The 27663-nt window shown below is 45.8% G+C and overlaps 1 protein-coding gene across 1 annotated transcript; it reads left to right on the forward strand.

Annotated features, from left to right (window-relative positions):
* The first annotated feature begins 754 nt into the window (after positions 1–754).
* On the forward strand, positions 755–23330 carry LOC134341402 (phosphatidylinositol 5-phosphate 4-kinase type-2 gamma-like). Its single transcript, XM_063039267.1, has 10 exons — positions 755–1195; positions 1612–1709; positions 7742–7838; positions 16257–16406; positions 17492–17638; positions 18025–18063; positions 20254–20367; positions 21390–21636; positions 21909–22012; positions 22725–23330. Exons 1-10 carry the CDS (start codon positions 944–946, stop codon positions 22803–22805), a joined length of 1329 nt encoding a protein of 442 aa, XP_062895337.1. The 5' UTR covers positions 755–943; the 3' UTR covers positions 22806–23330.
* Positions 23331–27663: the final 4333 nt, after the last annotated feature.

The raw sequence follows: 27663 nt of genomic DNA on the forward strand, positions 1-27663 counted from the left end.
CTTTACCCCACTGGTTCCAGAATCGTTTCAAGCCTCCATAGGTCATTCCATGTATAGTTCCTGTCAGCTGAGGTACGGGATGATCACCCTCCTGTGTTCTTTATGCAGTACCCTCCGTCCTTCTCCTGTCCATGGGACAAATTCCCTAATTCCGGGATAAATGTACCAATCTATGGGGGAGAAACCACTGGATTCCAAAATCAATTTCCAAACTGTGAGATAAACTCCCCAATACAGGGGTAAGTGTCCAGATCATTGGTATAAACAACCAAATCCCAGTACAAATCCTGAATCAAGGGTATGTACTCCTAAATCCCAAGATAAGTGTCCCAATCCAGGGCTAAACCCCTGAATCCTAGTATAAATCATAAAACTAGGATAAATTTACCAATCCTGGGATAAATGTCCCAACTATGGGATAAACCACTGGGTGCCACTATACTCAAAACTGTGGGATAAACCCCCAATGCTGGATTTTGTTTCCCAGAAACAAAACCACGCTATGGGATTTAATATCCTGTTCTCTGCAGGACTGGATGTCCTCCTTCTCCTCAATCCCCAATAGAACCCTAGGCCGCACTTCCCCAGTTGCCCCAGGGGCCAAGGGCCTTGTCTGATTGCGTCAGATGAGGGGCGGGGTCAGTACGCCGGGACGGAATGCCCTCGAGAAAAATCGGGGGACGGAGTTGTTAACTGTGGGTGCCGCCCATTGGATAACGGAAGCAGCGTGACCTCAACCTGCCCTTGGAGACAAGTGGGACCAGTGGAAGGGGCTCGGAGCTACTGTTGGGTCAACAAACGGGGCGGGGCGTTGCCTCTAGAGACGGAAGTAAGCATGGGGCTCGGTTGCCCCTGGAGACCTTTGGGCGGGACCAACAACGGTTGACGGTTCCGATTGTCAGTTGCCCGTTGTCCCTGGAGACGAGGGCGGAACGATTTTTATATGTTGCGTTCACCTACGGCCGGGCGGCGCAGGTACAGAGTAGTGTTTCCAGTGAGAGAAGACTTCGAGGTAGGACAGAACCCGGGAGGGTTCCTAGGAACCATGGCCTCCCCGGGGAACTCAAACAACCTGCCTAGCACGTCGGTCAGCAAAACCAAGACGAAGAAGAAGCACTTCGTGTCGCAGAACGTGTCGGTGTTCAGAGCGGGCAACCCGGTGGTCAGCGTCTTCATGTGGGGTGTCAACCACTCGGTGAGGGCAGGGCAGGGCCCAAGGTTGAGGTACTGGTCGGGGGATTTATGAGGGAGGGGTGGGGTGTGAATGGAGTTGCGGCTGTGAGGGGAGGAGCTAAGGGGAAGGGTTAGGGGTTGTGGGGGAGGGGGAATTTTAGGGCTTGGTTTGTGAGGGAGGGAGAGTGGTAGTGGGGATGTGATCGGGATGTGTTGGGGAGCGGGGTTGTGGGGGATGGGGTGGGGGTTTGTAGGGAGATGTGGAAGTTGTGGGGGGTTGAGGCTTTTGGGAGATAACCTGTGGGTTGTGAGGGGTGTGTGTGGGGTTGCTGGGGGGGGGTGAGGGTAGAGGGGAGGGGTTGTGGGGTGTGCTCTGGGACAATGGAGAGGTGTTGGGGCTGTTCCAAAGGGAGTCCCTGACTCTCCTCTCCCTGGCAGATCAATGAACTGAACCACGTCCCAGCCCCAGTGATGCTCCTGCCCGATGACTTCAGAGCGAACAGTAAGATCAAGGTGAACAACCACCTGTTCAACAAGTAAGCAGGCATTCACTACAGCCGTAATCTGGAAAGTCTGCCTCCCTGTGGTATGCTCAGCCTATAGCACTTGGAGCCCCGATCAGCAAGCAGTCCCTCCCTTCTCCTCTCCTTCAGTCTCCTTCCTCTTTCAATGTGCTTCTTAACACCTGTGCTTCTGATTTAGATTTGTGTCAAGTTGCTACCTGTTCCAGAGCTAAGGTCCTCAGCAGCTGAAAGAGGAGGGAGAGAGACTGGAAAGTGTTAGGAGGAGAATTGAGGCGAGTTGTTGGCAAATGTGTGAGTGGAGATGGGTTGTCCTGAGGTCTGATGTAGACCGAACGGTGCATCTGGTCTAATTTAACAAAATTTTTCCTCCATATACATTAAGTTGGAGGTAGCTTAGAGAAACTTCACTGGGTCATTTCCTGGTAGGGGAGGTGGGTGTTGCCTAATGAAGAATGAGTGCTCATTGTCCCAACCTGCCCATTCTCTCTCCATAACTCGTGAGCTTGTCCTCACAGAAGAATGAGGTGTGGCCTTGTAAAGGTGTGTAAAATCAAATCGATAAGATGAATATGTTGCCCTTTCAGTTCTCATTGAATCTTCACGGTGAGAAGGGAAAGATTTAAAGGTTTATTTTATTCTCAAAGTATGTATGTACAATACAACTCTGATATTTGTCTTATCCAGATAGCTATGAAATACAGAAAGGCCGTACATCAACACCACCCCCCTCCACACACACCCACACACACACACACACACACACACACACACACACACAAAGAAACACACACACACAAAGAAACACACACACACACACACAACAAAACTCGCAAACCCCAAAATGCCCCACCCCATCCTACAGGAAAAAGTGTGACAATAGCGTCAAATCTCCCACCCGTCCCCACAATCCCCGAACCCCTCACTCGCAAAAAAAACCAGCAACTGTAACAACAAACCACCTCCCCACCACACACATGCAAAGAACTAACAGATCAGCCACAAGAAAGAAAACACCAAAAAACCAAAGGAGACCAATATAAAGTATAATCCAGTCACACAAATCTCAGACATCGAACTGTCCTTCTGTGAGTCGGAACACTCCTTTGGCTTCTGTTGGGAGCGATTGCTGACACCCCTCTGCATTTACCTCCATGCTTCAATCTTCAACGTTTTGAGATAGTTTGCGACCCCGTGTCCCGTCTCTGGTCTTTTCCATGAGTCAGCTTGTGTTCTTGGTCCTTTTCGGATCCTCCTTTAACTCTCCAGACACAACTGAGCGCTGGATCATTCAATTGAGTTCTAAACTGCACATCATGGATTCTAACCGTTTCTGTAACACAAACAAGGCAAAAAGAGCAAGCAGAGAGTGTAGAAAATGTGAAATAATTTAAGAGATTTGCTATCTGGAAGATGTTGCCCGAAGAATTGTTGTTCATTGGTGCCATTTTGACTAAAGTAAATTTGGTAACATAAAACTTCCAATTTTTAACTCACCAATACTAGTTGTATCACTAATTAAGTGCTGAATTGTGCAAAAGTCTTAGGCACCTTAGATTATTAATATAAATTTTGTCTTAGTTTATTTTTTGTCTTTTGCATTAGTGTATCAGTAGAAAGGAGTGAATTTTAGATTTCCAGACATTCATTTTGCAAAACAATTAAATGTTATAGAAAAATGTTTGTATTTCATTAAAGAAAGTAACCTATTAGGTAATAGACCACTTTTAAATAAAAACTTGGTCTGTAGGTATAGTTCAGTGCATGATTAAACAAAGATAATGAACAGATCAATGACATAATGAGTTGGATGAACTAAATGGATTACAGATTTCCCCCGCCATCCGAAGGTAGAGCATTCCTATGAAACGGTTCGTAAGCCGAAATGTCGTCAAGTGAAGAAGCAATTACCATTTATTTATATGGGAAAAATATGTGAGCGTTCGCAGACCCAAAAAATAACCTACCAAATTATGCTAAATAACACATAAAACCTAAAATAACAGTAACATATAGTAAAAGCAGGAATGATATGATAAATACACAGCCTATATAAAGTAGAAATACTTTTCTACAATCATTTGCACTGTCCACCATAGCGAAAATCTCACACAAGCGCTCTCGGTAGAAACATTCTCTCCAGTAACCTTTAAGCTATGAAGCTGCCAAATCATACCAAATAACACATAAAAATGCACAACCTATATAAAGTAAAAATAATGTGTGTACAGTGTAGTATCAATTACCGGAATCGGGAAGATAGCGCCGAGCACACTGATGATGGTGTGTTAGGCTGAGTTGTCGGAGGTTGGGGTGGTGGGGTGGTGCAGTGGTCCCCAACCTCCAGGCCGTGGACCAATACCGATCCGTGAAGCACGCAGGGGTACAGCGGTAGCCAGGACGCACCCAGCACATCCTTAAGAAAAAAGCCGAAATAACCAAACTAATTAATTAGCTTGTTTATTTCTGCTTTTATCTTAAAGATGTGCTGGGTGCGTCCCGGCTACCGCTGCATTCTTTGCGGCAATGTATTGGTCTGCGGCCCGGAAGTTGGGGTGGTGGGACACTGGGGTGTCATCTCATCGTCGTCTGTTTCCATCAGGGCAGGCAGGTCATTTTCTATGTCTGCCTGCCTTGATGTTGAAGCTCGAGGTTCGTCGTCTGCTGTGGCCGATGTGGAAGGCTTGAAAAATGACAGTATGCTTGACTGCTTAGCCTGGTACATTTTTCTATCATACAGTTCTTTGTAAGCACTCAAACCATCCTGCAAATATGCCCTAAGCCTATGTACCCTTTCAAAATTAAAGTTGTATTTTTCTGCGATCATTGCAGCGAAAATCTCATGCATTTGCTTCATGTTCAGTTCCTGGATGACTTCACTTTCGGTCTGTTCGCTACTGCATTCAGTTTCAATTGTTATCCTTTCCTCTTCCAATTGCATCAGCTCTTCATCTATCAGTCCTTGGTCATGGGATGCCAAAACCTCTTCAACATCATCTTCGTCAACTTCCACAAGCCAAACTCACTTTGACCTTACTTAGTTCACCACGATCGAAACGCTTAATTATGTCTAGTTTTGCGCTAAGTGTAACACCCTTACGAGCTTTTTTAGGCTTTTCCGATACCTTAGAACTCATCTTGCTAATGGATGCTCAAAATAAATTGACATAAAGCACAGGTGCTCACAGGCAAGTGTTTAAGCAATGCCAGCTAGAATGCAATTCCGAGGGAGGAGCTTGGCTGCTCGGGGCGCACGCTGCCTTTTTTCGTAACAGTGAAAACACCTGTTAGCGAAAGCAGGTAACTAATATAGGTCTTTAGTAACAGCAAGGTGTCATAAAGTGAACGTTCGAAAAGTGGGGGATACCTGTAACTGAAACAGAAATGGGTGTAGAAGGAATCAAACTGGGAGAAGGACAACCAGACTAAAAGATGAATCTGTGGCAGATCTGACACTTTAACATTCAAATAATCAGTTCTTACACTGTGGCAAGAGTGAGTATAGCAGCAAGACACAAATGGTCATCCTGCATTAGCAAGGTCTCTCTGAAGTGGAAATTTTGTGGCAGACGGGAGTGTCAAGATGTGCTGTCCAGGCTCTTCTGAAGAAGCACAAAGAAACTGGCAAGGTTTAAGAACAGAGTCGAAGTGGTCAGCCACAGAAACTGACTGCAACAGATGAGAGATACATCAAACTGACGTCTCTTCTAAATCGGAAGAAGCCCAGTACTGCGATCAGCTCTGAACTTGCAGAAACCACTGGAACATAAGTAGACCCCTCTACAGTCCAGAGAATTCTTGTCAGAAGTGCTCTTCTTGGAACCTTGCTGCCAAAAAGCCATTCTCCAACATGGAAACAAAGCCAAGAGACTCACCTATACACTAAAACACAAGGACTCAGATGCTGAGCAGTGGCAGTAAGTACTCTGGACTGGTAAGTCAAAATCTGAAAACTTTGGCTCAAAGAGGAGGCAGTTTTTCCATAGAAGAGCTGGAGTGCACTACATGGATGAGTGTCTGCCTATGCAATCCCATCAGGGAGGTGTCTTATCAGTCCCAATTTCATTCTACAGCATGACAATAAGCCCAAACACACAGCCAAGGTCATAAAGAACTATCTTCAGTGAAATGGAAGAACATGAAGTTCTGCAACAGATGGTATGGCCTCCACAAAGCCCTGATCTCAATTTCGAGGTTGTCTGGGATTACCTGGGATTACCTGGAGAGACAGGAGCAAGCAAGGCAGCCAAAATCTGCAGAAGAACTGTGGCAAGTTCTCCAAATCCTTGGAATAACCTACCAGCCGATTTCTTTATAAAACTGCAATGTACCTAGGAGAATTGAATTGATACAGTTTTGAAGACAAAGGATAGTCACACCAAATTTTGATTTTTTTTTTACTGCTTATTGCTCTTTATAATATTTGATATTTAGAAACTCTTCATTATTTTTGAAAGCATCTTCACTTTACAGAATTTTTTTTTTTTTACATGTGCCTAAGCCTTTGCATAGTACTGGATAGGAAAGGTAGGGATATGGCCAAATGCAGGCAAATGGGACTAGCTTGGATGGGAATCTTGGCTGGTATGGACCATTTGGGCTGAAAGACCTTTTATTCTGCTGTATGACTCATGACTTCGTGAATTGTTGTAATCACCCACCTGTCATTTCCTCCATGAACCTACCATCATCTTTGTGGTAAAACTTGCCCCTCAGATCCCTTTTAAATCATTTCCCCTCTTGCATCAAATCCTCTAGTTTCAGACTCCCTGACTCTGGGAAAGATTTGAATCAGGTTTGTTATCACTGCCATATGTTGTGAAATTTGTTGTTTTGCAGTACCAGTACAGTGCAATACATAAAATATACTCTAAACTACAATAAGAAATGTATAAAAATTTACATTAAGTATGTAGTATATACAATACTGTGCAAAAGTCATAGGCACATATATAGTGGTGCTAGAAAGTTTGTGTACCCTGTTGAATTCTCTCTATTTTTGCATAAATAGGACCTAAAATGTGATCAGATCTTCACCACAAGTCTGAAAACTAGATAAAGTGAACCTAATTAAATAACACAAAGAAACATTGTACTTCATTTTATTCCAATATTACATGTATTTGTTGGAAAAAGTCTGTGAACCTCTGGGGTAATGCCTTCTACAAAAGCTATTTGGAGTCGGGTGTTCCAATCAATGAGATGAGATTGGAGGTGTGGGTTGTCGAAGTGCCCTGCACTATGAAAAACACAGTCAGGTTACTGACAGAGCCTGCTCTTCTCAAGAAAGATCTGTTTATGTGCACCCTGCCTCCATCAAAACAACTCTCAGAGGACCTTGTGTGAAGAATTGTAGAGATGCCGGAAGCTGGAAAAGCATTTCTAAAGACCTGAGTGTTCATTAGTCCACAGTAAGAGAAACTGTCTCCAAATGGAGTAAACTCAGTACTGTTGCTACTTTCCCTAGAACGGGCATCCTGCAAAGATCACACCAAAAGCACAACGTGCAATGCTGAAGGAGGTGAAAAAGAACCTAAGGGTAACGACAAAAGACCTGCAGAAATCTTTAGAACCTGCTAAAGTCTCTGTTCATGTATCTACTATAAGAAAAACACTGAACAGGAACAGTGTTCATGGAAGGACACCACAAAGGAAACCACTGCTCTCCAAAAAAAAAGATTGTTCACAGATGTAGAACATCCAGGTGGTCCCTTGTAAACTTGAGACATGCAGCAATGTTCTGTGAACACATGAGACAAAAGTTAAACTTTTTCCCCTTGGGGATGGGTGGAGAAAGAGTTCAGAACTGGGGGGACAAGGCGGGCAAGGAGAAAGCAGTTTCTGAATAAGTGGGGAGGGCCTATTTCAGGTGGAGAGTCTTATGTGGGAAACTGGCAGTAGTCTGGAATTTTTTCCTTCAGAGAGCTGTGGAAATTGGGCCATTGGATGTATTCAAGGACAGGATAGGGTGTAGAGGGGAGAAGCTGGAGCCGTTTCTCCCCTTCACACTCCTTATAGCCATTGCCTTTCTTCCCCTTGATCCACAGGGAGAACCTCCCCAGCAACTTCAAGTTCAAGGAATATTGCCCCCAAGTCTTCCGTAACCTGCGGGACCGGTTTGGAATTGACGACACGGACTACCAGGTTGGTGCGGGTGCCTGTTACTTCCCCCACTCTGGATCCCAGACAGATATCTGGTGCCACCACACAACCCTCGCCACCCCACCCTCTCGTAGATATCTTGTGCCCTTTCTCAGGTACACGTGTCTTGCTTCCCCTCTTCCTGTCCTAATTGCCTGGACAATCTGGAATTTCCTGGGATAGAGAAGAGGTGGCTTCAATTATGATCAGGTTGAGCACTATCCCTGGAGTCTGACTGTACTGTCCCAGGGAAAAAGCACAAGGGTGAGCATTTGGATTTGTTTTATTATTGTCGCATGTATTGAGATACAGTGAAAAACTTGTCTTGCATACAGTTCATACAGATCAAATCATTACACAATGCATTGAAGTAGAACAAGGTGAAACAATAACAGAATGTAGAATAAAGTGTGACAGAAATACAGGGAAAGTGCAGGTAGACAGTAAGATGCAAGATCATAATGAAGTAGATTGTGAGGTCCAGATGTTGGAATTTGCGTGCACAAGTATAGTGAGGTACACATGATGGAAAAACTAGCAGCAGCATCACAGAATGTAAATTAAATGTAGAATTATACCATGCAGTGGAACATGGTTTTAAAAAAAGCTTGCGTAGACACAATCCAAGACAAGTCCTTTGGTGAACCCACACTTGAGGTACCGTGTGCAGTTCTGGTGATCTCATTGGTGGAAGAGTATGGAGAGAGTGCTATGAAGAGGCTGGACAAGCTTGAGTTATTTTCCCTGGAGCAGCGGTGACTGACAGGAGATTTGATAGAAGTTTATAAAATTCTGAGAGGCATAGACAGGGTAGGTAGTCAAATCTTTGTCCCAGGATAGAAATGTGAATACTAGAGAGCACGGCTATAAGTTGAGAGGGGTAAGTTCAAAGGGGATCTGCGGGACAAGTTCAAGGTGGGTGCCTGGGGTGTTGGTGGAGGCAAGTAGAGTTGTGTTCATTCCCATGTACAATTTGGGCAATACATAGGATATAAATAATGGCAATGTAAAAAGACAAAAACAACAGGAATTCTGCAGATGCTGGAAATTCAAGCAACACACATCAAAGTTGCTGGTGAACGCAGCAGGCCAGGCAGCATCTCTAGGAAGAGGTACAGTCGACGTTCCAGGCTGAGACCCTTCATCAGGACTAACTGAAGGAAGAGCTAGTAAGAGATTTGAAAGTGGGAGGGGGAGATCCAAAATGATAGGAAAAGACAGGAGGGGGAGGGATGGAGCCAAGAGCTGGATGGGTGATTGGCAAAGGGGATATGAGAGGATCAATGGCCAGGAGGTCGGGGAAGAAAGACAAGGGGAGGAGGGAACCCAGAGGATGGGCAAGGGGTATAGTCAGAGGGAGAAAAAGGAGAGTGAGAGAAAAAGTGTGTGTATAAAAATAAATAACGGAAGGGGTACGAGGGGGAGGTGGGGCATTAGCGGAAGTTAGAGAAGTCGATGTTCATGCCATCAGGTTGGAGGCTACCCAGACAGAATATAAGGTGTTGTTCCTCCAACCTGAGTGTGGCTTCATCTTTACCGTAGAGGAGGCTGTGGATAGACATATCAGAATGAGAATGGGATGTGGAATTAAAATGTGTGGCCACTGGGAGATCCTGCTTTCTCTGGCGGACAGAGCGTAGGTCCCTTCCTCCACTATCAACTCGGCTCTTAAACGCATCTCCCCCATTTCACGCACATCTCTCACTCCATCCTCCCGCCACCCCACTAGGAATAGGGTTCCCCTGGTCCTCACCTACCACCCCACCAGCCTCCGGGTCCAACATATTATTCTCCGTAACTTCTGCCACCTCCAACGGGATCCCACCACTAAGCACATCTTTCCCTCCCCCCCCCCCCCCCCGCTTTCTGCAGGGATCATTCCCTACGCAACTCCCTTGTCCATTCGTCTCCCCCATCCCTCCCCACTGATCTCCCTCCTGGCGCTTATCCTTGTAAGCGGAACAAGTGCTACACATGCCCTTACACTTCCTCCCTTACCACCATTCAGGGCCCCAGACAGTCCTTCCAGGTGAGGTGACACTTCACCTGTGAGTTGACTGGGGTGATATACTGCGTCTGGTGCTCCCGATGTGGCCTATATATTGGCGAGACCCAACGCAGACTGGGAGACCGCTTTGCTGAACATCTACGCTCTGTCCGCCAGAGAAAGCAGGATCTCCCAGTGGCCACACATTTTAATTCCACATCCCATTCCCATTCTGACATGTCTATCCACGGCCGCCTCTACTGTAAAGATGAAGCCACACTCAGGTTGGAGGAACAACACCTTATATTCCGTCTGGGTAGCCTCCAACCTGATGGCATGAACATCGACTTCTCTAACTTCCGCTAATGCCCCACCCCCCCCGTACCCCTTCCGTTATTTATTTATATACACACATTCTTTCTCTCTCTCTCCTTTTTCTCCCTCTGTCCCTCTGACTATACCCCTTGCCCATCCTCTGGGTCCCCCCCCCACCTTGTCTTTCTTCCCGGACCTCCTGTCCCATGATCCTCTTGTATCCCCGTTTGCCTATCACCTGTCCAGCTCTCGGCTCTATCCCTCCCCCTCCTGTCTTCTCCTATCATTTTGGATCTCCCCCTCCCCCTCCCACTTTCAAATCTCTTACTCACTCTTCCTTCAGTTAGTCCTGACGAAGGGTCTCGGCCTGAAACGTCGACTGTACCTCTTCCTAGAGATGCTGCCTGGCCTGCTGCGTTCACCAGCAACTTTGATGTGTGTTGACTGTAAAAAGACAGCTGTGGTTCCGCACAATCATGTGAGAAGTGGTCTGTAGTGTTCCATTACTGAGATGGCGATTAGGATTGTACTGGTTGATTCCAGAACAGAATGGTTGAAGGGAATTAGCTGTTCCTGATCCTGTTGGTGTGGGTCTTCAGGTTTTTGAACTTCCTGCCCAATGGGAGCTGCAAGGAAATAGCATGGCCCCAATATTGTGGATTTTTGATCCTTGATGGTAGATGCCACTTGCTTGTGGCAGCAGCTCCTGTAGCGTGACCCCATTTCTGATCCAAGGTGCCAAGGGTCAGGGTGCTTGACAAGCAAGCCTGCTCTCTCCCCACAGGAATTGAAGAGTGTCAGGAGGCAGCAGTGAGTGTCATTGCTATTACTAAGGAGAAAGTGCTTGGGAAGCTGAAAGGTCTGAAGGTAGTTAAATTACCTGGACCAGATGAACTACACCCCCAAGGCTCTGAAAGAGGTAGCTGAAGGGATTGTGGAGATATTGGTAATGATCTTTCAATATTCATAAGATTCTGGATTGGTTCCGGAGGACTGGGAAATTGTTAACGTTACACTACTCTTTTAAGAAGGAAGGGAGACAAAAGACAGGAAATTATAAGCCAGTTAGCCTGACTTTAGCGGTTCATAAGATGTTTCTGTCCATTATTAAGGATGAGGTTTCAGGATACTTGCAGGCACATGATAAAATAGGCTGAAGTCAGTGTGGTTTCCTTAAAGGGAAATCTTGCCTGACATATCTGTTGGAATTCTTTGAGGAGATAACGGACAGGATAGACAAAGGAAAGTCAGTGGATGTTATGTACTTGGATTTTCAGAAGGCCTTTGATAAGTTGCTGCACATGAGGTTGCTAAACAAGATAAGAGCCCATGGTATTACAGGAAAGATATTTGCATGAATAAAAGATTGACTGACTGGTAGGAAGCAAAAAGTGGGAATAAAGGAGGCCTTCTCTGGGTGGCTGCTGGTGACTAGCAGTGTTCTGCAGAAGTCAATAGGATCATAATATGTCAATGATCTAGGTGATGGAATTGGCTTTGTGGTCAAGTTTCTGCATGAGACCAAGGTACTGTAGGTAAAGGAACAGCCAGTGCTGGGGAAGCAGGAGGGCTACAGAAGGACTTGGACAATTTTGGAGAATGAGCAAAGAAGTGGCAGATGGAATACAGTATAGGGAAGTGTATGGTCATGCACTTTGGTAGAAGGAATAAAGGTGTAGACTATTTTCTAAATGGGGAGAAATTTCAGAAATCAGATGCAAAGGAATTTGGGAGTTCTCGTGCAGGATTCCCTAAAGGTTAACTTGCAGATTGAGTGATGGTAAGGAAGGCAAATGCAATGTTAGTGTACATTTCAAGAGGACTAGAATATAAAAGTAAGAATGTAATGCTAAGGCTTTATAAACCATTGGTCAGACCACACTTGGAGTTTTGTGAGCAGTTTGGGATCCCTTATCTAGGAAAGATGTACAGGTGAGGCCTCACCTTGAGTATTGTGAACAGTTTTGGCTCCCTCATTTTAGTTAGCATACGAGGAATGTTTGATGGCCTTGGTTCTATACTCGCTGGAATTCAGAAGGATGAGGGGGGATCTCATTGAAACCTTTTGAATGTTGAAAGGCCTAGACAGAGTAGATGTGGAAAGGATGTTTCCCATAGTGGGAGAGTTTAGGACAAGAGGGTTGGACAGCCTCAGGATAGAGGGACGTCATTTCAAAATAGATGAGGAGAAATTTCTTTAGCGAAAGGGTGGTGAATTTGTAGAATTTGCCACATGCAGCTGTGAAGGCCAGGGCATTGGGTGTATTTGAGGCAGAGATTGATAGGTTCTTGATTAGACATGGCATCAAAGGTTACGGGGAGAAGGCCGGGAACTGGGGTTGAGGAGGAGATAGAAAAACAGATCAGCCATGATTGAATAGCAGAACAGACTCGATGGGCCAGATGGCCTAATTCTGCTCCTGTGTCTTATGGTCTTATGGAAAGGTTGTGCTGGCATTGGAGAGGGCTCTGAGAAAGTTCATTAGAAAGATCCTGAGAATGAAGGGGTTAACATAAGGTGTATTTGAAACCCAGTGAATGTTGAAAGGCTTAGATAGAGTTGATGTGGAGAGGATGCTTTCTGTGGTGGGGGAGTTTAGGATCAGAGGGCACAGCTTCTGAAGGATGTCCCTTTAGAACAGAGATGAGGAATTTCTTTAGCCAGAGGGTGCTCAGTCTGTGGAATTCATTGCCATAGGTGGCTGTTGAGGCCAAGTCATTGTGTATATTTAAAGCAGAGGTTGACAGATTCTTGATTAGTAAGGATGTCAGAGGTTATGTGGAGAAGTCAGAACAAGGTTGAGAGAGATGATAAATCATAATGAAATGGTGGAATAGATTCAATGGGCCAAATGGTCTAAATCTGCTCCGGGGACATTCAATTAAATGTAGGAATGTCACTGGCACTGGGGGGCGGGGGAGCGCGGGGGGCACTTCCAACATGTTTCACATTCTCTTCGTGGGAAAGGGAGAGGTGACACCTCATGGTCCTAGAATGTTTCCTGTGAGCACCATGTACAGTGCCTATAAAAAGTATTCACCCCCCCCCCCCGTGGAAGTTTTCATGTTTTATTGTTTTACAACATTGAATCACGGTGGATTTAATTTGCCTTTTTTGATACTGATCAACGGAGAAAGACTTTTGTGTCAAAGTGAAAACAGATTTCTACAAGATGATTGCTGTTAATTACAAATGTAAAACACTAAATAATTGCATAAGTGTTCACCCCTTTCAAGTGAGTATTTAGTAGATGCACCTTGGGCAGCAATTTCAGCCTTGAGTCTGTGTGGATAGGTCTCTATCAGTTTTGCACATCTGGACACTACAATTTTTCCCCATTCTTCTTTACAAAACAGCTCAAGCTCTGTCAGATTTCATGGGGATCATGAGTGAACAGCCTTTTATAAGCCCAGCCAAGAATTTTCAACTGGATTGGGGGTCTGGACTCTGACCTGGCCACTCCAGAACATTAACTTTGTTTTAAGCCATTCCTGTGCAGCTTTGGCTTTTTGGTTGAGATCATTGTCTTGCTGGAAAGCAAATCTTCTCCCAAGTCACAGTTCTCTTGCAGACTGCATCAGGTTTGTCTCCAAGAATTCCCTGTATTTTGCTGTATTCATTTTACCCTCTACCTTCACAAGCCTTCCAGGCCCTGCTGCAGTGAAGCATCCCCACAGCATGATGCAGCCAGTACCGTGCTTCACGGTAGGGATGCTGTGTCTTTGTGTGGTGGTTGGCTTATGCCAAACATAGCATTTAGTCTAACCAAAAAGCTTAATTTTGCTCTCATCTGACCATAGAATCTTTCAGCTGACTTCAGAGTCTCCCACATGCCTTCTGGCAAACTCTGGCTGAGATTGCATGTGAGTTTTTTTTTTCAACAGTGGCTTTCTCTTTGCCATTGTCCAATAAAGCTACAACTGGTGGAGCACCCAGACAATAGTTGTTTTATGCGCAGTCTCTCCCATCTCCGCCTCTGAAGCTTGTAACTCCTCCAGAGTTGTCATAGGTCTCTTGGTGGCCTCCCTCACGAATCCCCTTCTTGCATGGTCACTCAGTTTTTGAGGACAGTCTGCTCTAGGAAGAATTACAGCTGTGCCATATTCTTTCCATTTCTTAATGATTGACTTAACTGTGCTCCAAGGCAGTGGTCCCCAACCACCAGGCTGCAAAGCATGTGCTACCGGGCCGCGAGAGAACGATATGATTTGGCGATATGAAACGATATGAGTCAGCTGCATCTTTCCTCATTCCCTGTCACGCACTGTTGAACTTGAACACCGCGTCTCCCCCCCCCCCCCCCGGGTTGGTTGGGGACCCCTGCTCCAAGGGATATTCAATGACTTGAAATTTTCTTGTATCCATCTCCTGACTTGTGCTTTTCAATAACCTTTTAGCTGAGTTGCTTGGAGTGTTCTTTTGTCTTCATGGTGTAGTTTTTGCCAGGATACTGACTCACCAGCAGATGAACCTTCCAGATACAGCTGTATTTTTACGACAATCAATTTAAACACCTTGACTGTACAAAGGTCTCCAAAAACAGAAACGAAAAAATCTGCAGATGCTGGAAATCCAAGCTATACACAACAATGCTGGAGGAACTTGGTAGGCCAGGTGGCATCTATGGGGAAAAAAGTACAGTCGAGAAAAGATTCATTTTTTTCTCTGCTCAAAATGTCGACTGTACTTTTTTTCATAGATGTTGCCTGGCCTGCTGAGTTCCTCAGCATTTTTTGTGTGTTTCTCCAAAAACAGGTCTCTATTTAACTCACATCAAAGTTGCTGGTGAACGCAGCAGGCCAAGCAGCATCTATAGGAAGAGGCGCAGTCGACGTTTCAGGCCGAGACCCTTCGTCAGGACTTCCTGACGAAGGGTCTCGGCCTGAAACGTCGACTGCGCCTCTTCCTATAGATGCTGCTTGGCCTGCTGCGTTCACCAGCAACTTTGATGTATGTTGCTTGAATTTCCAGCATCTGCAGAATTCCTGTTGTTCTCTATTTAACTCGTGACTTCTAAAACCAATTGGCTGCAGCAGTGACAATTTGGTGTGTCATTAAAGGGGGTGAATACTTGAGTTATCAATTATTTTGTGTTTTATATTTATAATTAATTTAGATAATTTTGTAGGTATCAGTCTTCACTTTGACACAAGAGTTTTTCTGTTGATCAGTGCCAAAAAAGCCAAATAAAATCCACTATGATTCAGTGTTGTAAAACAATAAAACATGAAAACTTCCAAAGGAGGTGGTGAATACTTCTTGTAGGCACTGTATGCTCTACAAGGGAAGGAAGCTCGGGTGTGTCTCCATGCAGATTCACTTCAGTTACCCCCCTGACAGTGCAGAAGGAGATTCACTCTGTGTCTGATCCTGGGAGTGTGTGATGGGACAGTGTGGAGGGAGATTCACTCTGTGTCTGACTCCGGGAGTGTGTGATGGGACAGTGTGGAGGGAGATTCACTCTGTGTCTGACTCCGGGAGTGTGTGATGGGACAGTGTGGAGGGAGATTCACTCTGTGTCTGACCCTGGGAGTGTGTGATGGGACAGTGTGGAGGGAGATTCACTCTGTGTCTGACCCTGGGAGTGTGTGATGGGACAGTGTGGAGGGAGATTCACTCTGTGTCTGACCCTGGGAGTGTGTGATGGGACAGTGTGGAGGGAGATTCACTCTGTGTCTGACCCTGGGAGTGTGTGATGGGACGGTGGAGAGGGAGTTTCACTCTGTGTCTGACCCCAGGAATGTGTGATGGGACAGTGTGGAGGGAGATTCACTCTGTGTCTGACCCTGGGAGTGTGTGATGGGACAGTGTGGAGGGAGATTCACTCTGTGTCTGACCCTGGGAGTGTGTGATGGGACAGTGTGGAGGGAGAATCACTCTGTGTCTGACCCCAGTGTTGTGTGATGGGACGGTGTGGAGGGAGATTCACTCTGTGTCTGACCCCAGTGTTGTGTGATGGGATGGTGTGGAGGGAGAATCACTCTGTGTCTGACCCCAGTGTTGTGTGATGGGATGGTGTGGAGAGAGCTTCACCTTGTGTTGGACCCTAGGGGTGGGTGGGATGGTTTCAGTTGACGCTCTGAGTGACCTGTGCCTAACCATGCTCTGCTCGCCCCAGATGTCTCTGACCCGCTATGCTCCATGCAGTGAAGGTGAGAACCGGATCACTGTGCTGTTCCTCAGCAGTTATGACCGCAGGTATGTGATCAAGCAGATCTCAAGCGAGGATGTAGCTGACATGCACACCTTCCTGTCGGACTACCACCAGGTGAGCCCCTCCACCACAGATCTAGGAGGGAGGGACAGCAAGGAGGGAGGACTACATTGCAAGAGGGTAGTGAACATAAAAAAAAAACTGGAGCAGGAGTTGGCCATCTGGTCTGTCAAGTCTGCTCCACTATTCATTAAGAGCATGATTAATCCGGGCATGGAGTCTGCTCCACCTACCTGTCTTTTCATATAACCCTTAATTCCCTTGTTATGCAGAACTCTATCTAACTGTGTCTTAAATATATTTAATGATGTACCCTCTACTGCTTTCCTGGGCAGAGAACTCCACAGATTCACTACCCTCTGGGGAAAACAATTTCTTCTTATCTGTCCTAAATCTATTCCCCTGAGGTTTTGTCCCCTAGTTCTAGTCTCACCTACCAGTGGAAACAACTTTTCTGCCTCAATCTTATCAATCCCTTTCATAATTGTATATGTTTCAAAGGATCCCCCTCTCATTCTGAATTCCAGTGAGTACAGTCCCAGCTGACTCGATCTCTCCTCATTGGCTAACCCCTCCCCATCTCCAGAATGAATCTGGTGAACTTCCTCTGCATTTCCTCCAAAGCCAGTATGAGACTAGAACTGCATGAAGTATTCCAGGTGTCGCCTCCCCAGGACCTTAAGTATTTGCAGCATAACCTCCCTGCCCTTAAATTCAATCCCTCTAACAATGAAGGCCAACATTGCATTGGCCTTATTGATAAACTGTTAGATCTGCAAACCAACCTTCTGTGATTCATTCACAAACACACCCAAGTCTCTCTGCAGAGCAACAAGCTGCAATCTTTCACCACTTAAATAATCTGATCTATTTTTCATTCCAAAGTGAATGTCCTTGTATTTACCAATGTTGTACTCCAGCTACAAGACCCTTGCCCATTCACTTAACCAATCTATATCTCTGCAGACTTTCCACATGCTCTGCCCAATTTGCTTTTCCAGTCAATGAGGGAGTGCTGCGTGAGGGGCAGTGAGGAGGGAGTGCCGCACCACAAGAGAGGCGGTGAGGAGGGGCAGTGGGGTGGTGGGGAGGGAAAAGCGGCATTAACTTTTACTCAGCTCCCCTCTTTCACTCCGCAGTATGTCGTGAACTGCCATGGGAACATGGTGCTGCCACGATTCCTGGGCATGTACCGGATCAGCGCGGACAGTGAGGACACCTATGTGCTAGTAATGAGTAATTTCTTCAGCCACAGGCTTGCCATCCACCGCAAATATGACCTGAAGGTAAATTCCTGACTGCTTGGGGAGAACAATGCTGCTGTCCAGATTCTGATCAGATTCCAATTTAATCACATGTTCATCAAAAAAGTGAAATGAATCATTTATGTTACCAACCAAAACATCCAACGGTATGTTGGGGGAAGCCCACAAGTGTCACCACACATTCTGGCGTCATCATACCATGTCCACAGTGTTCAGCAGAACAACACAAGCTGCAATAACAATAAAACAAAATAACAACAGTAAAACGAGTCACTTTCCTGAGAGGGATAGGGAGACAGGAACTGCACGGTGCTCCCAGTGTGGGTCTGACCCAGGGATAGGGAGACGGGAACTGTACACGGTGCTCCCGGTGTGGGCTAAAAATCATTTACCTTTGTGTTTTTCAGGGCTCGCTAGTTTCTCGTGAAGCCAGTGATAAAGAAAAGGTAAAACAGAAATATCCAGCAGCCGATGTGCAGATCTCTGCGTCAGAACAGTTACTTGCATCCACATACCATAGCAGGGACCCTGAAGTATCTAGGTGGCTGATACACATCCCTTGTAGTTCTACACAGTCACCACACACTGAAACTGTGGGAACTCCTGCAGGATATGCACCCCCCCCACCAGAAATAGTTTTGAGCATTGGAGTGATACGATGGGTAGTGCTACTACCTCACTGCCTCTCAGACACCAGTTTGATCCCGAACTCCAGCGCTGTGTGTGTGTTATACACTTAGTGGCCACTTTGTGAGTTACAGGAGGAACCTAATAAAGTGGCCACTAAGTGTATTTCAGTATGTTCATAGTGTTCTGTTGCTGTAGCCCATCCACTTTAAGGTTCTTCGTGTTGTTTGTTCAGGGACGCTCTTCAGCACACCACTGCAGTAATGCATGGTTATTTGAATTACTATTGCCTTTCTGTCAGCTTGAACCAGTCTGGTCATTCTCCTCTGACTTCTCATTAACAAGGTGGTTTTACTCACTAGATTTTTTTTGATTTGCACACCATTCTCTGTAAACTCTAGAGATTGTTGTACTTGAAAATCCCAGTAGATCAGTAGTTTCTGAGGCACAGGTGTCCCCTGCTTTTCGAATGTTCACTTTACGAAACCTCACTGTTACGAAAGACATACATTAGTTACCCGTTTTCGCGAACAGAAGGTGTTTTCACTATTACAAAAAAAAGTGCGCAATAAAAAGCAGCGCGCAAAAAAAAAACAGCGCACGCCCCGAGCAGCTGTTCTCCCCCGGATTCGGAACTGCATTCTCGCCGGCATTGCTTAAACACGTGCCTGTGAGCAGCCGTTTGCAAGATGAGTTCTAAGGTATCGGAAAAGCCTGAAAGAGCTCGTAAAGGTGTTACACTTAGCGCAAAACTAGACATAATTAAGCATTTTGATCGTAGTGAACGAAGCAAGGACAAAGTGAGTTTGGCTTGTGGAAGTTGACGAAGATGATGTTGAAGAGGTTTTGGCATCCCATGGCCAAGAACTGATAGATGAAGAGCTGATGCAATTGGAAGAGGAAAGTATAACAATCGAAACCAAATACAGTAGCAAACGGACCAAAAGTGAAGTCGTCCAGGAACTGAACGTGAAGCAACTGCGTGAGATTTTCACTGCAATGATAAAGTACGACTTTAACTTTGAAAGGGTACGTCGGTTTAGGGCATATTTGCAGGATGGTTTGAGTCCTTACAAAGAACTGTATGATCTAAAAAACGTGCGAGGCTGGCAGTCAAATCTCAAATCTCTTACTAGCTCTTCCTTCAGTTAGTCCTGATGAAGGGTCTCGGCCCGAAACGTCGATTGTACCTCTTCCTAGAGATGCTGCCTGACTTGCTGCGTTCACCAGCAACTTTGAAATCAATTGCATGTATTGAATAGATTTTTAAAATGTGCGAAAACAGAAATACTGTATATTAAAAGAAAAGTAAGATAGTGTCCAAAGCTTCAATGTCCATTTTGGAATCGGATGGCAGAGGGGAAGAAGCTGTTCCTGAATCGCTGAGTGTGTGCCTTCAGAGTTCTGTACCTCCTTACCTGATGGTAGCAGTGAGAAAAGTGCATGCTCTGAGTGCTGAAGATCTTTAATAATGGATGCTGCCTTTCTGAGACACCGCTCCCTAAAGATGTCCTGGGTACTTTGTAGGCTAGTACCCAAGATAGAGCCGACTAGATTCACAACCTTCTGTAGCTTCTTTCGGTCCTGTGCAGTAGCCCCTCCATACCAGACAGTGATGCAGCCTGTCAGAATGCTCTCCACGGTATATCTATAGAAGTTTTTGAGTGCTTTTGTTGACATGCCAAATCTCTTCAAACTCATAATGAAGTATAGCTGCTGTCTTGCCTTCTTTATAACTACATCAATATGTTGGGACCAGGTTAGATCCTCAGAGATCTTGACACCCAGGAAATTGAAACTGCTCACTCTCTCTACTTCTGATCCCTCTACAGTATACTGTATGTGTGTGTCTGTATGTCTCTGAGTCATCTCCCAGTGTATGGGTGAAGGACAGAATCTGAAGGGAGTTGGTAGGGAATGTGGGGAGACTTTGGGACTTCCTGATGGGTGCCTGTAATACTGACGCTGATCCTGGGGTCTGACGCTCTGTGCTGAACTGTCTTCTCTAGGTGAAGGAACTGCCCACATTAAAGGACGTGGACTTCTTGAACCTCAATCAGAAGGTTTACATTGACCAGGTGGACAAGAAGTTGTTTATGGATAAGCTGAGGAGAGACGTGGAGGTGAGGGACAAGAAAAAAAGGTGTACATAAAACACTACAGCACAGTAAAGGCTCTTTGGCCCATGATGTTATATTGACCTTTTAATCTACTCCAAGATCAATCTAACCCTTCCTTCCTAAATGGCCTACATTTTTTTTCTATCTTCCATGTGCCTATCTTAAGGGTCTCTGAAATGTTCTTATTGTATCTGCCTCAACCATCACATCAGGCAGGGCATTCAAAGCACCCACCACTCTGTATGTGTGTGTGTGTGTATGTATATATAAAAAAACTTCTGATATCTCCCCTATATATTCCTGCAATCACCTTAAAATCATGCCGCCTTGTATGAGCCATTTCCAGCCTGGGGAAAAAAGCTCTGGCTATCCACTCAATTTATGCCTTTAATCATCTTGTATAACTTTGTCAGGTTACCTTTTATCCTTCTCTCCAAAGATAAAGGCCCTAATTCACTCAACCTTTCCTTATAGGCCATGCTCTCTAGTCCAGGTAGCGTCCTGGTAAATCCACTCTGCACCCTCTCTGCTTCCAGTCCTTCCTATAATGAGGCTTTATAGAGCTGCAACATTATCTCATGTCTCTTGAACTCAATCCCCTGACTTAATCCCAACACTTAGTATGCCTTCTTAACCACTCTTTCAACTTGCACAGCAGCTTTGAGGGAGCTATGGATGTGGATCCTCCACCCTACTAATCCTGTATTCTGCCTTCAAATTTTGCCTTCCATCACACTTTTCCAGATTGAACTCCATCTGACTCTTCTCAGCCCAGCTCTGCATCCTGTCAGTGTCTCTTTGTAAAGGGAGGACATTCCGAGCCTTTTGATCCCCATCTCTGTCAACTGCTTCCTCCCTATCCTTGTCACCTCTCTTCTCTCCCTTCCCTGCACCTGTGTGTGTGTGTGTGTGTGTGTGTGTCTGTCTCTGTCTGTCTGTCTCACCCTACCCTATCTTTTCTCACTTGTCATTGACCCCATGCCGTCCCAGTGTGCCTGCCCTGACCACTACCTGTCTCCTGGCAGTTCCTGGCCCAGCTGAAGATCATGGACTACAGCCTGCTGCTGGGAATCCACGACGTGCAGAGACAGGACGAGGAGGGGCTACCGGCCATCACCATGGAATCTGAGGATAACCGCAACACTCACAGCAGCGTGTCGCCCCACCAATACAGCCACACCCCTGAGATGGTGGGCTCCTACTTCAGCAAGGTGCCTGACTTCATTGAGGAACACTCTCCTCCTGATGCCCATGCCATCAAGAGCTCTGAATGTGAGTGCGCTGTGCAGCAGTTGGGAACCACAACCCTCGCTCGCTCCTCCATCACTTGCTTGCCCTCTCCTCCCTCAACCACTCCTCCTGCCCTCACTTTCTGTTTCTGCAGTTTTCTTCGACCCTCTCCGCCTCCCTGCACACCCCCCCCCCCGGTCTCTCCCACTTGCGCCTTCTGTTCATTCACCGCGGTTTCTCCACATAGTCTCTGATGACTGCCACCCTCTTCACCACGCATCCTTTTCCTACATCCCCACCCCCCACCCCCACAGCTGCTCCCCGGAAGGAGGTGTACTTCATGGGTCTGATCGACGTCCTCACCCAGTATGACACAAAGAAGAAAGCCGCCCATGCGGCAAAGACAGTGAAGCATGGTGTGAGTATGGGCTCCCTTCCACAGGGCTGTCTCTGTGGCTTTGATGACAGTTTGACTGGGTGAGCTGGAGGTCAAGTGCAAGGGGTCGGGGGAGGTGGGTGAGTGCAAGTGGGGAGGGTGAAGGGGAGGAGGGAGTGAGGGCAATGGGGAGGGTGAAGGTGTGTTTCTGTGAGTTCATCCGGGTTAAAGATGAGAGCAGAAAGAGATCAAGTAGACCAGAAAGTTTCACCCAGAGCATGGTGGGTATATGGAATGAGATGCTACAGGAAGTGGTAGAGGCACATGAATAGGGAAAGCGTAACAGGATATCTTGTGTATAAAACCATGATGTTTTGGGATTCAAGAACCAGAGGGCCCATATTTAAGATGAAAGAGGAGAGATTTAATTGGGACCCAAGAGGCAACTATTTCCACCCAGAGGATAGTCCGTATATAGAACAAGCTGCCAGAGGAAGTGGTCGAGGCGGATATATTATAATTTAAAAGGTGCATGGCAGGGCCATGGACAGGAGAAGTTTAGAGGATATGGGCTGAACATGAATATGTGGGACTAACTTAGATGGGCATAGTGGTTAGAGTGGATGGGAGGAGTCAAAGAGCCTGCTTCTGTGACTGATCTGGGATGGGATGATGTCTCCAGGGGCAGGTTCCCGGGGACTCTCAGACATGCCCCCCCCCTTCCGCCTTCACTGAGGCCCTCTCGCCCTCGCAGGCCGGCGCGGAGATCTCGACCGTGAACCCGGAGCAGTACGCCAAACGGTTCATGGACTTCATCACCAACATCTTCGCCTAGCAGCAGGGAGAGATCTCACCCCACGGCATGCCCATCTATCAGAGCAGAAGGGCAGCCGTCTCCCTCAGATCGGCGTTCCTACGTTTTTCCCCTTCCATCCTGTGGACCAGCATTCCCGTGTTTTTCTCCAATCCTTCAGACCTGTGTTCCTGTGTTTCCTCCCTCATTTGGACCTACATTTCCTCACTCCTCCGGACCAGGAGACCTGCATTTCTCCCCTCTTTGTGTCTGTCTCTCGCTCTCACTCCAAAAGGGATGTTCATCCCTTTTCTTCCTCCTTCCATGCTCTTACCATCTCAATGTCACAGCTGGACACCAGTTGCTGTCTCTTTCCAGTTCATTTCCCCACTCCCTGTTTGAAGTAATCCCATTCCAGCTCCACCCTTCTGTCCGGAGGGGTCCCTCACTGCCAATCTGTTGGGTGGTCTCTCCAAACCATGCAAGTGCCTCAGGTTGTCGATTCTCTCTGAATGCAACCCCAAGTTTTGGTGCTTCTTTTGAAATAAAGTTGACTGTTTTTTATTTAATCCAAGCTTCATTTCTTTGCAAAGTCAAAGTTGAGATTATTGTCACCTGTACAAGTCGCAGTGTGCACAGGTGCAATGAAAAACTTGCAGCAGCATCACAGGCACAGAGTATCAGAAACAACATTCACAAGAAAAGCACTTTAAAATCTGCATAATTTTACCAGAATGAACACAATTCGAGCACAAAGTCCAGTGTTGTGTAAACTGGTCACAGTGTTGCTGTACTGAGGTGGTGATTAGGGTTGTGCCAGTTGGTTCAAGAACCGAATGTTGAAGGGAAGTAGGTTTCGTGGGGCTTCAGGTTTCTGTACCTCCATCTGCAAGAAGGTGGTATGGGCCTGGTGGTGAAGATCTTAGATGATGAATATTGCTGCCTTGAGGTAATCCTCTTGTTGCTACTGCTGATCGTTAGGTGGGAGGGACGTACCTGTCATGTACTGGTACTACTACTCTGCAGCTTCTTACATTCCTGTGCATTTGAATTGCCCACTCCCCAGTGTATACTGGTATTGGTGCATGTCTGTCCCCTTTCTCATTCAGTAAAGAGATATGAGGGCCAAACATAAAAGTCAAGGTAGGATATGGGGGAGGAAACTAGAGCATCTGGAATATCAAAGGGAAAACATAGACAACACAGGATTAAGGTGAGAGGGGAGAGATTTAAAGGGAACCTGAGGGGTGCATTTATCACATAGAGGGTAGCTGTATATGGAACAAGATATTGGAGGAAGTGGTTGAGGCAGGTACATTAACAACATTTAAAAGACAGTCATAGAAAAGTACAGCACAGAAACAGGCCCTTTGGCCCATCTAGTCCATGCTGAACCATTAAAACTGCCTACACCCATCGACCTGCACCAGGACCATAGCCTTCCATACCCCAACCATCCATGTAGCTATCCAAACTTGAACGTTGAAATTGAGCTCACATCGACCACTTGTTCTGGCAGCTTGTTCTGCATTCATGACTCTCGAAGTAAAGCGGTTTCCCCATAAACTTTTCACCTTTCATCCTTAACCCATAATCCTACCCAATCTCAGTGGAAAAAGCCTGCTTGTATTTACCCTGTCTCTTATAATTTTGCATACATCTATCAAATCTCCCCTCAATCTTTTATCTTTCAAGGAATACAGTCCTAACCTATTCAATTTTTCATTATGCAATGTCCTTGTAAATTTTCTCTGTATTCTTTCAACCTGGTTTACATCTTTCCTGCAAGTAGATGACCAAAACTGCACACAATGCTCCAAATTAGGCCTCACCAAAGTCTTGTACAACTTCAACATAACATCCCATCTCCTGTGCGCAGTACATTGATCTATGAAGGCCAATGTGCCAAAAGCTTTCTTTACAATCCTATCTACTTGTGATGCCACTTTCAATGAATTGTGGACCTGTTTTCTTAGATCCTTTTGTTCTGCCGCACTCCTCAGTGCCCAACTGTTCACTGTGTAAGACCTACCCTGGTTGGTCCTACCGAAGTGCAACACTTCACACTTGTCTGCATTAAATTCCATCTGGTCCAGCTCCCACTGCAAGCTATGATAGCCTTCCTTGCTGTGTATTACACCCCCCAATCTTGATATCAAATTTGCTGATCCAGTTAACCACATTGTCATCCAGATTGTTGATATAGAAGACAAATGACAATAGCCTCAGCACTGATCCCTGTGATGCTCCACTAGTCACAGGCCTCCAGTCAGAGAGGCAACCATCTACTGTTAGTCTCTGGGTTCTCCCACAAACCCAATATCTAATCTAATTTACTATTTCATCTTGAATGCCAAGCAACTGAAACTTCTTCACCAACCTCCAATGCGGGACTATGTAGACAATATTCGCTGCCTGCCTTCCTCAACTTTCCTGATATTTCTTTGAAAAACAATTTGACAAGAACATGGATTGGAAAGGTTTAGAGAGATATAGGCCAAACATGGGCAAATGGGACTAGCTCAGGTAGGCACCTTGCTTGAGGTAGACTAGTTGGGCCAAAGGCCCTGCTTCCAAGCTATGTAAGCCCTTAACACTAAATCTATGCCCTCTAATCTTAGGAGCTTCAGAGTCAATTTATTATCAAAGTATACTTGATAGAGGTATTTAAAATTATGAGGGGGATAGACAGAGTTGTCGTGGATAGGCTTTTTCCATTGAGAGTGGGGGAGATTCAAACAAGAGGACATGAGTTGAGAGTTAAAGGGCAAAAGTTTAGGGGTAACATTACTCAGAGAATGGTAGCTGTGTGGAACAAACTTCCAGCAGAAGTGGTTGAGGCAGGTTCGATGTTGTCATTTAAAGTTAAACTGGACAGCTATATGGACAGGACAGGAAAGGAATGGAGGGTTATGGGCTGAGTGCAGGTCGGTGGGACTAGGTGAGAGTAAGAGTTTGGCATGGACTAGAAGGGCTGAGATGGCCTGTTTCTGTGCTGTAATTGTTATATAGTTATATGTATGTCACCATCTGCTACTCTGAGATTCATTTTCTTGTGGGCATTCATATAAAAACAAATATAATAGAGTCAATGAAGACCTACACACAAAGTATGACAAATGACCAATGTGCAAAAGAAGACAAACTGCAATACACACACAAAAGCAAACAAATAATATTGAGAACGAGTTGAAAGTGATATTAAAGTAATATTGAAAGTGAGTTCAGGAGCCTGATGGTTGAAGGGTAATACCTATTCCTGAACCTGGTGTGTGGGACCTAAGGCTCTCGTACATCCTCAATGGCAGCAGTGAGAAGAGAGCATAACCTGGATGGTGGGGATCTCTGATGATGGATGCTGCTTTCTTGCGACAGTGCTCCTTGTAGATGTGCTCAATGGTGGGGAGGGCTTTTCCTGCAATGGACTGGGCCGTTTCCACTATTTATACAGGCTTTTTTGTTCTTGGGCATTGGTTTTTCCATACCAGGCTCTGGTGCAATCAGTCAGGATACTTTCTACTGTGCATCGATGAATGTTTGTCAAAGTTTTAGATTACATACTGAATCTGCACAAACTTCTAAGAAATCGGAAGGGCCCAAGGACTGATCTTATGATATGGTAATGAAAGGAATTTAAAGTTACTGACCCTCTCCACCTCCGATCCTTTAATGAGGACTGGCTCATGGACCTTCGGTTTCCTCCTCCTACAGTCAATAATCAGCTCCTTGGTCTTGCTGACTGGGTAAGAAATTGTTGTTGTGGCACCCTTCAGTCAGATTTTCAATCTCTCTCCTATTTGGCGATTCATCACCTCCTTTGATTCAGCTAACAACAGCAGTGTTGTCAGTAAATGTAAATATGGCGTAGGAGCTCTACTTAAAGTGAGTCGAACATGGAGCTAAGCACACACACGTCCTTGAGGTGCACCTGTGCTGATGGTGATTGTGGCGATGTTACCAATTCAAATGGACTAATGTTTGTAAGTGAGGACTTCTGCTATGGGGAGAATTTCCTAATATCTGCCTTATCTTTGGCCCTCATAATTTTGTACATCTTTATCAGTTGCAACCCTCCACTCCCCCCCCCACTCCTCAAATGGCTCCTTCTGCTCCAGGGAGAACAGACCCAGCTTCTTGCCATAACTGCAACATCCCAACCCAGGGAGCATCCTGGTGAATCTCCACCACACCATCTCCACAGTCTGACACAGAATGGAATAGTCCCTTTCGCCGAAACTGGTCCAATCTGACCATCAGAATCAGGTCTATTATCACTGACATATGTCAAGAGATTTGTTTTGCAACAGCACTACAGTGCAATACATAATAAGTTGCAAAAAGAACAAATCGTGCAGAAGAGGAAAAATGAGGTAGTGTTCATGGGTTCATAGACCATTCAGAAATCTGATGGCAGAGGTAAAGCTGTTCCTGAATTGGTGACTGTGGGTCTTTAGGCTCCTGTACCTCCTCTATGATGATAGTAATGAGAGGAGGGCATGTCCTGGATGGTGGGGATCCTTAGTGATGGATGCCACATTCTTGAGGTCCTGCCTTTTGTAGATGTCCTCGATGGTGGGGAGGTTTGTGCCTGTGATGGAGCTGGCTGAGACTACAACCATCTGCAGTGTCTTGTGATCCTGTATATTGGAGGCTCCACACCAGGTGATGATGCAACCAGTCAGAATGCTATCCGCTGTACACCTAGACAGTGTCTATAGTCCATGAGCCAGTCGGGTTGGTCGGTACCATCTGAGGGGGATAATGCTCGTAGTGATTTTTGGCAAGGTATACATCTCCAGAGCTAGAAAATATGTGATAGCATTGCACCAGTGGTAGCTTTGTGTGTGCTATCATGCATTTTATATCACTACCCTAAAATAAGCATTTCTGAAAAGTGGCC

The sequence above is a fragment of the Mobula hypostoma genome (genome assembly GCF_963921235.1).
Source record: "Mobula hypostoma chromosome X1 unlocalized genomic scaffold, sMobHyp1.1 SUPER_X1_unloc_4, whole genome shotgun sequence".
Taxonomy (NCBI): Eukaryota; Metazoa; Chordata; class Chondrichthyes; order Myliobatiformes; family Myliobatidae; genus Mobula; species Mobula hypostoma.

Coding starts and splice junctions, on each gene's coding strand:
- LOC134341402 (XM_063039267.1), top strand. CDS start 944: ATGTTGCGTTCACCTACGGCCGGGCGGCGCAGGTACAGAGTAGTGTTT. Junction 16,407..17,491: donor TCCTGTCGGACTACCACCAG/GTGAGCCCCTCC, acceptor TTCACTCCGCAG/TATGTCGTGAACTGCCATGG. Junction 18,064..20,253: donor AAGCCAGTGATAAAGAAAAG/GTAAAACAGAAA, acceptor TGTCTTCTCTAG/GTGAAGGAACTGCCCACATT.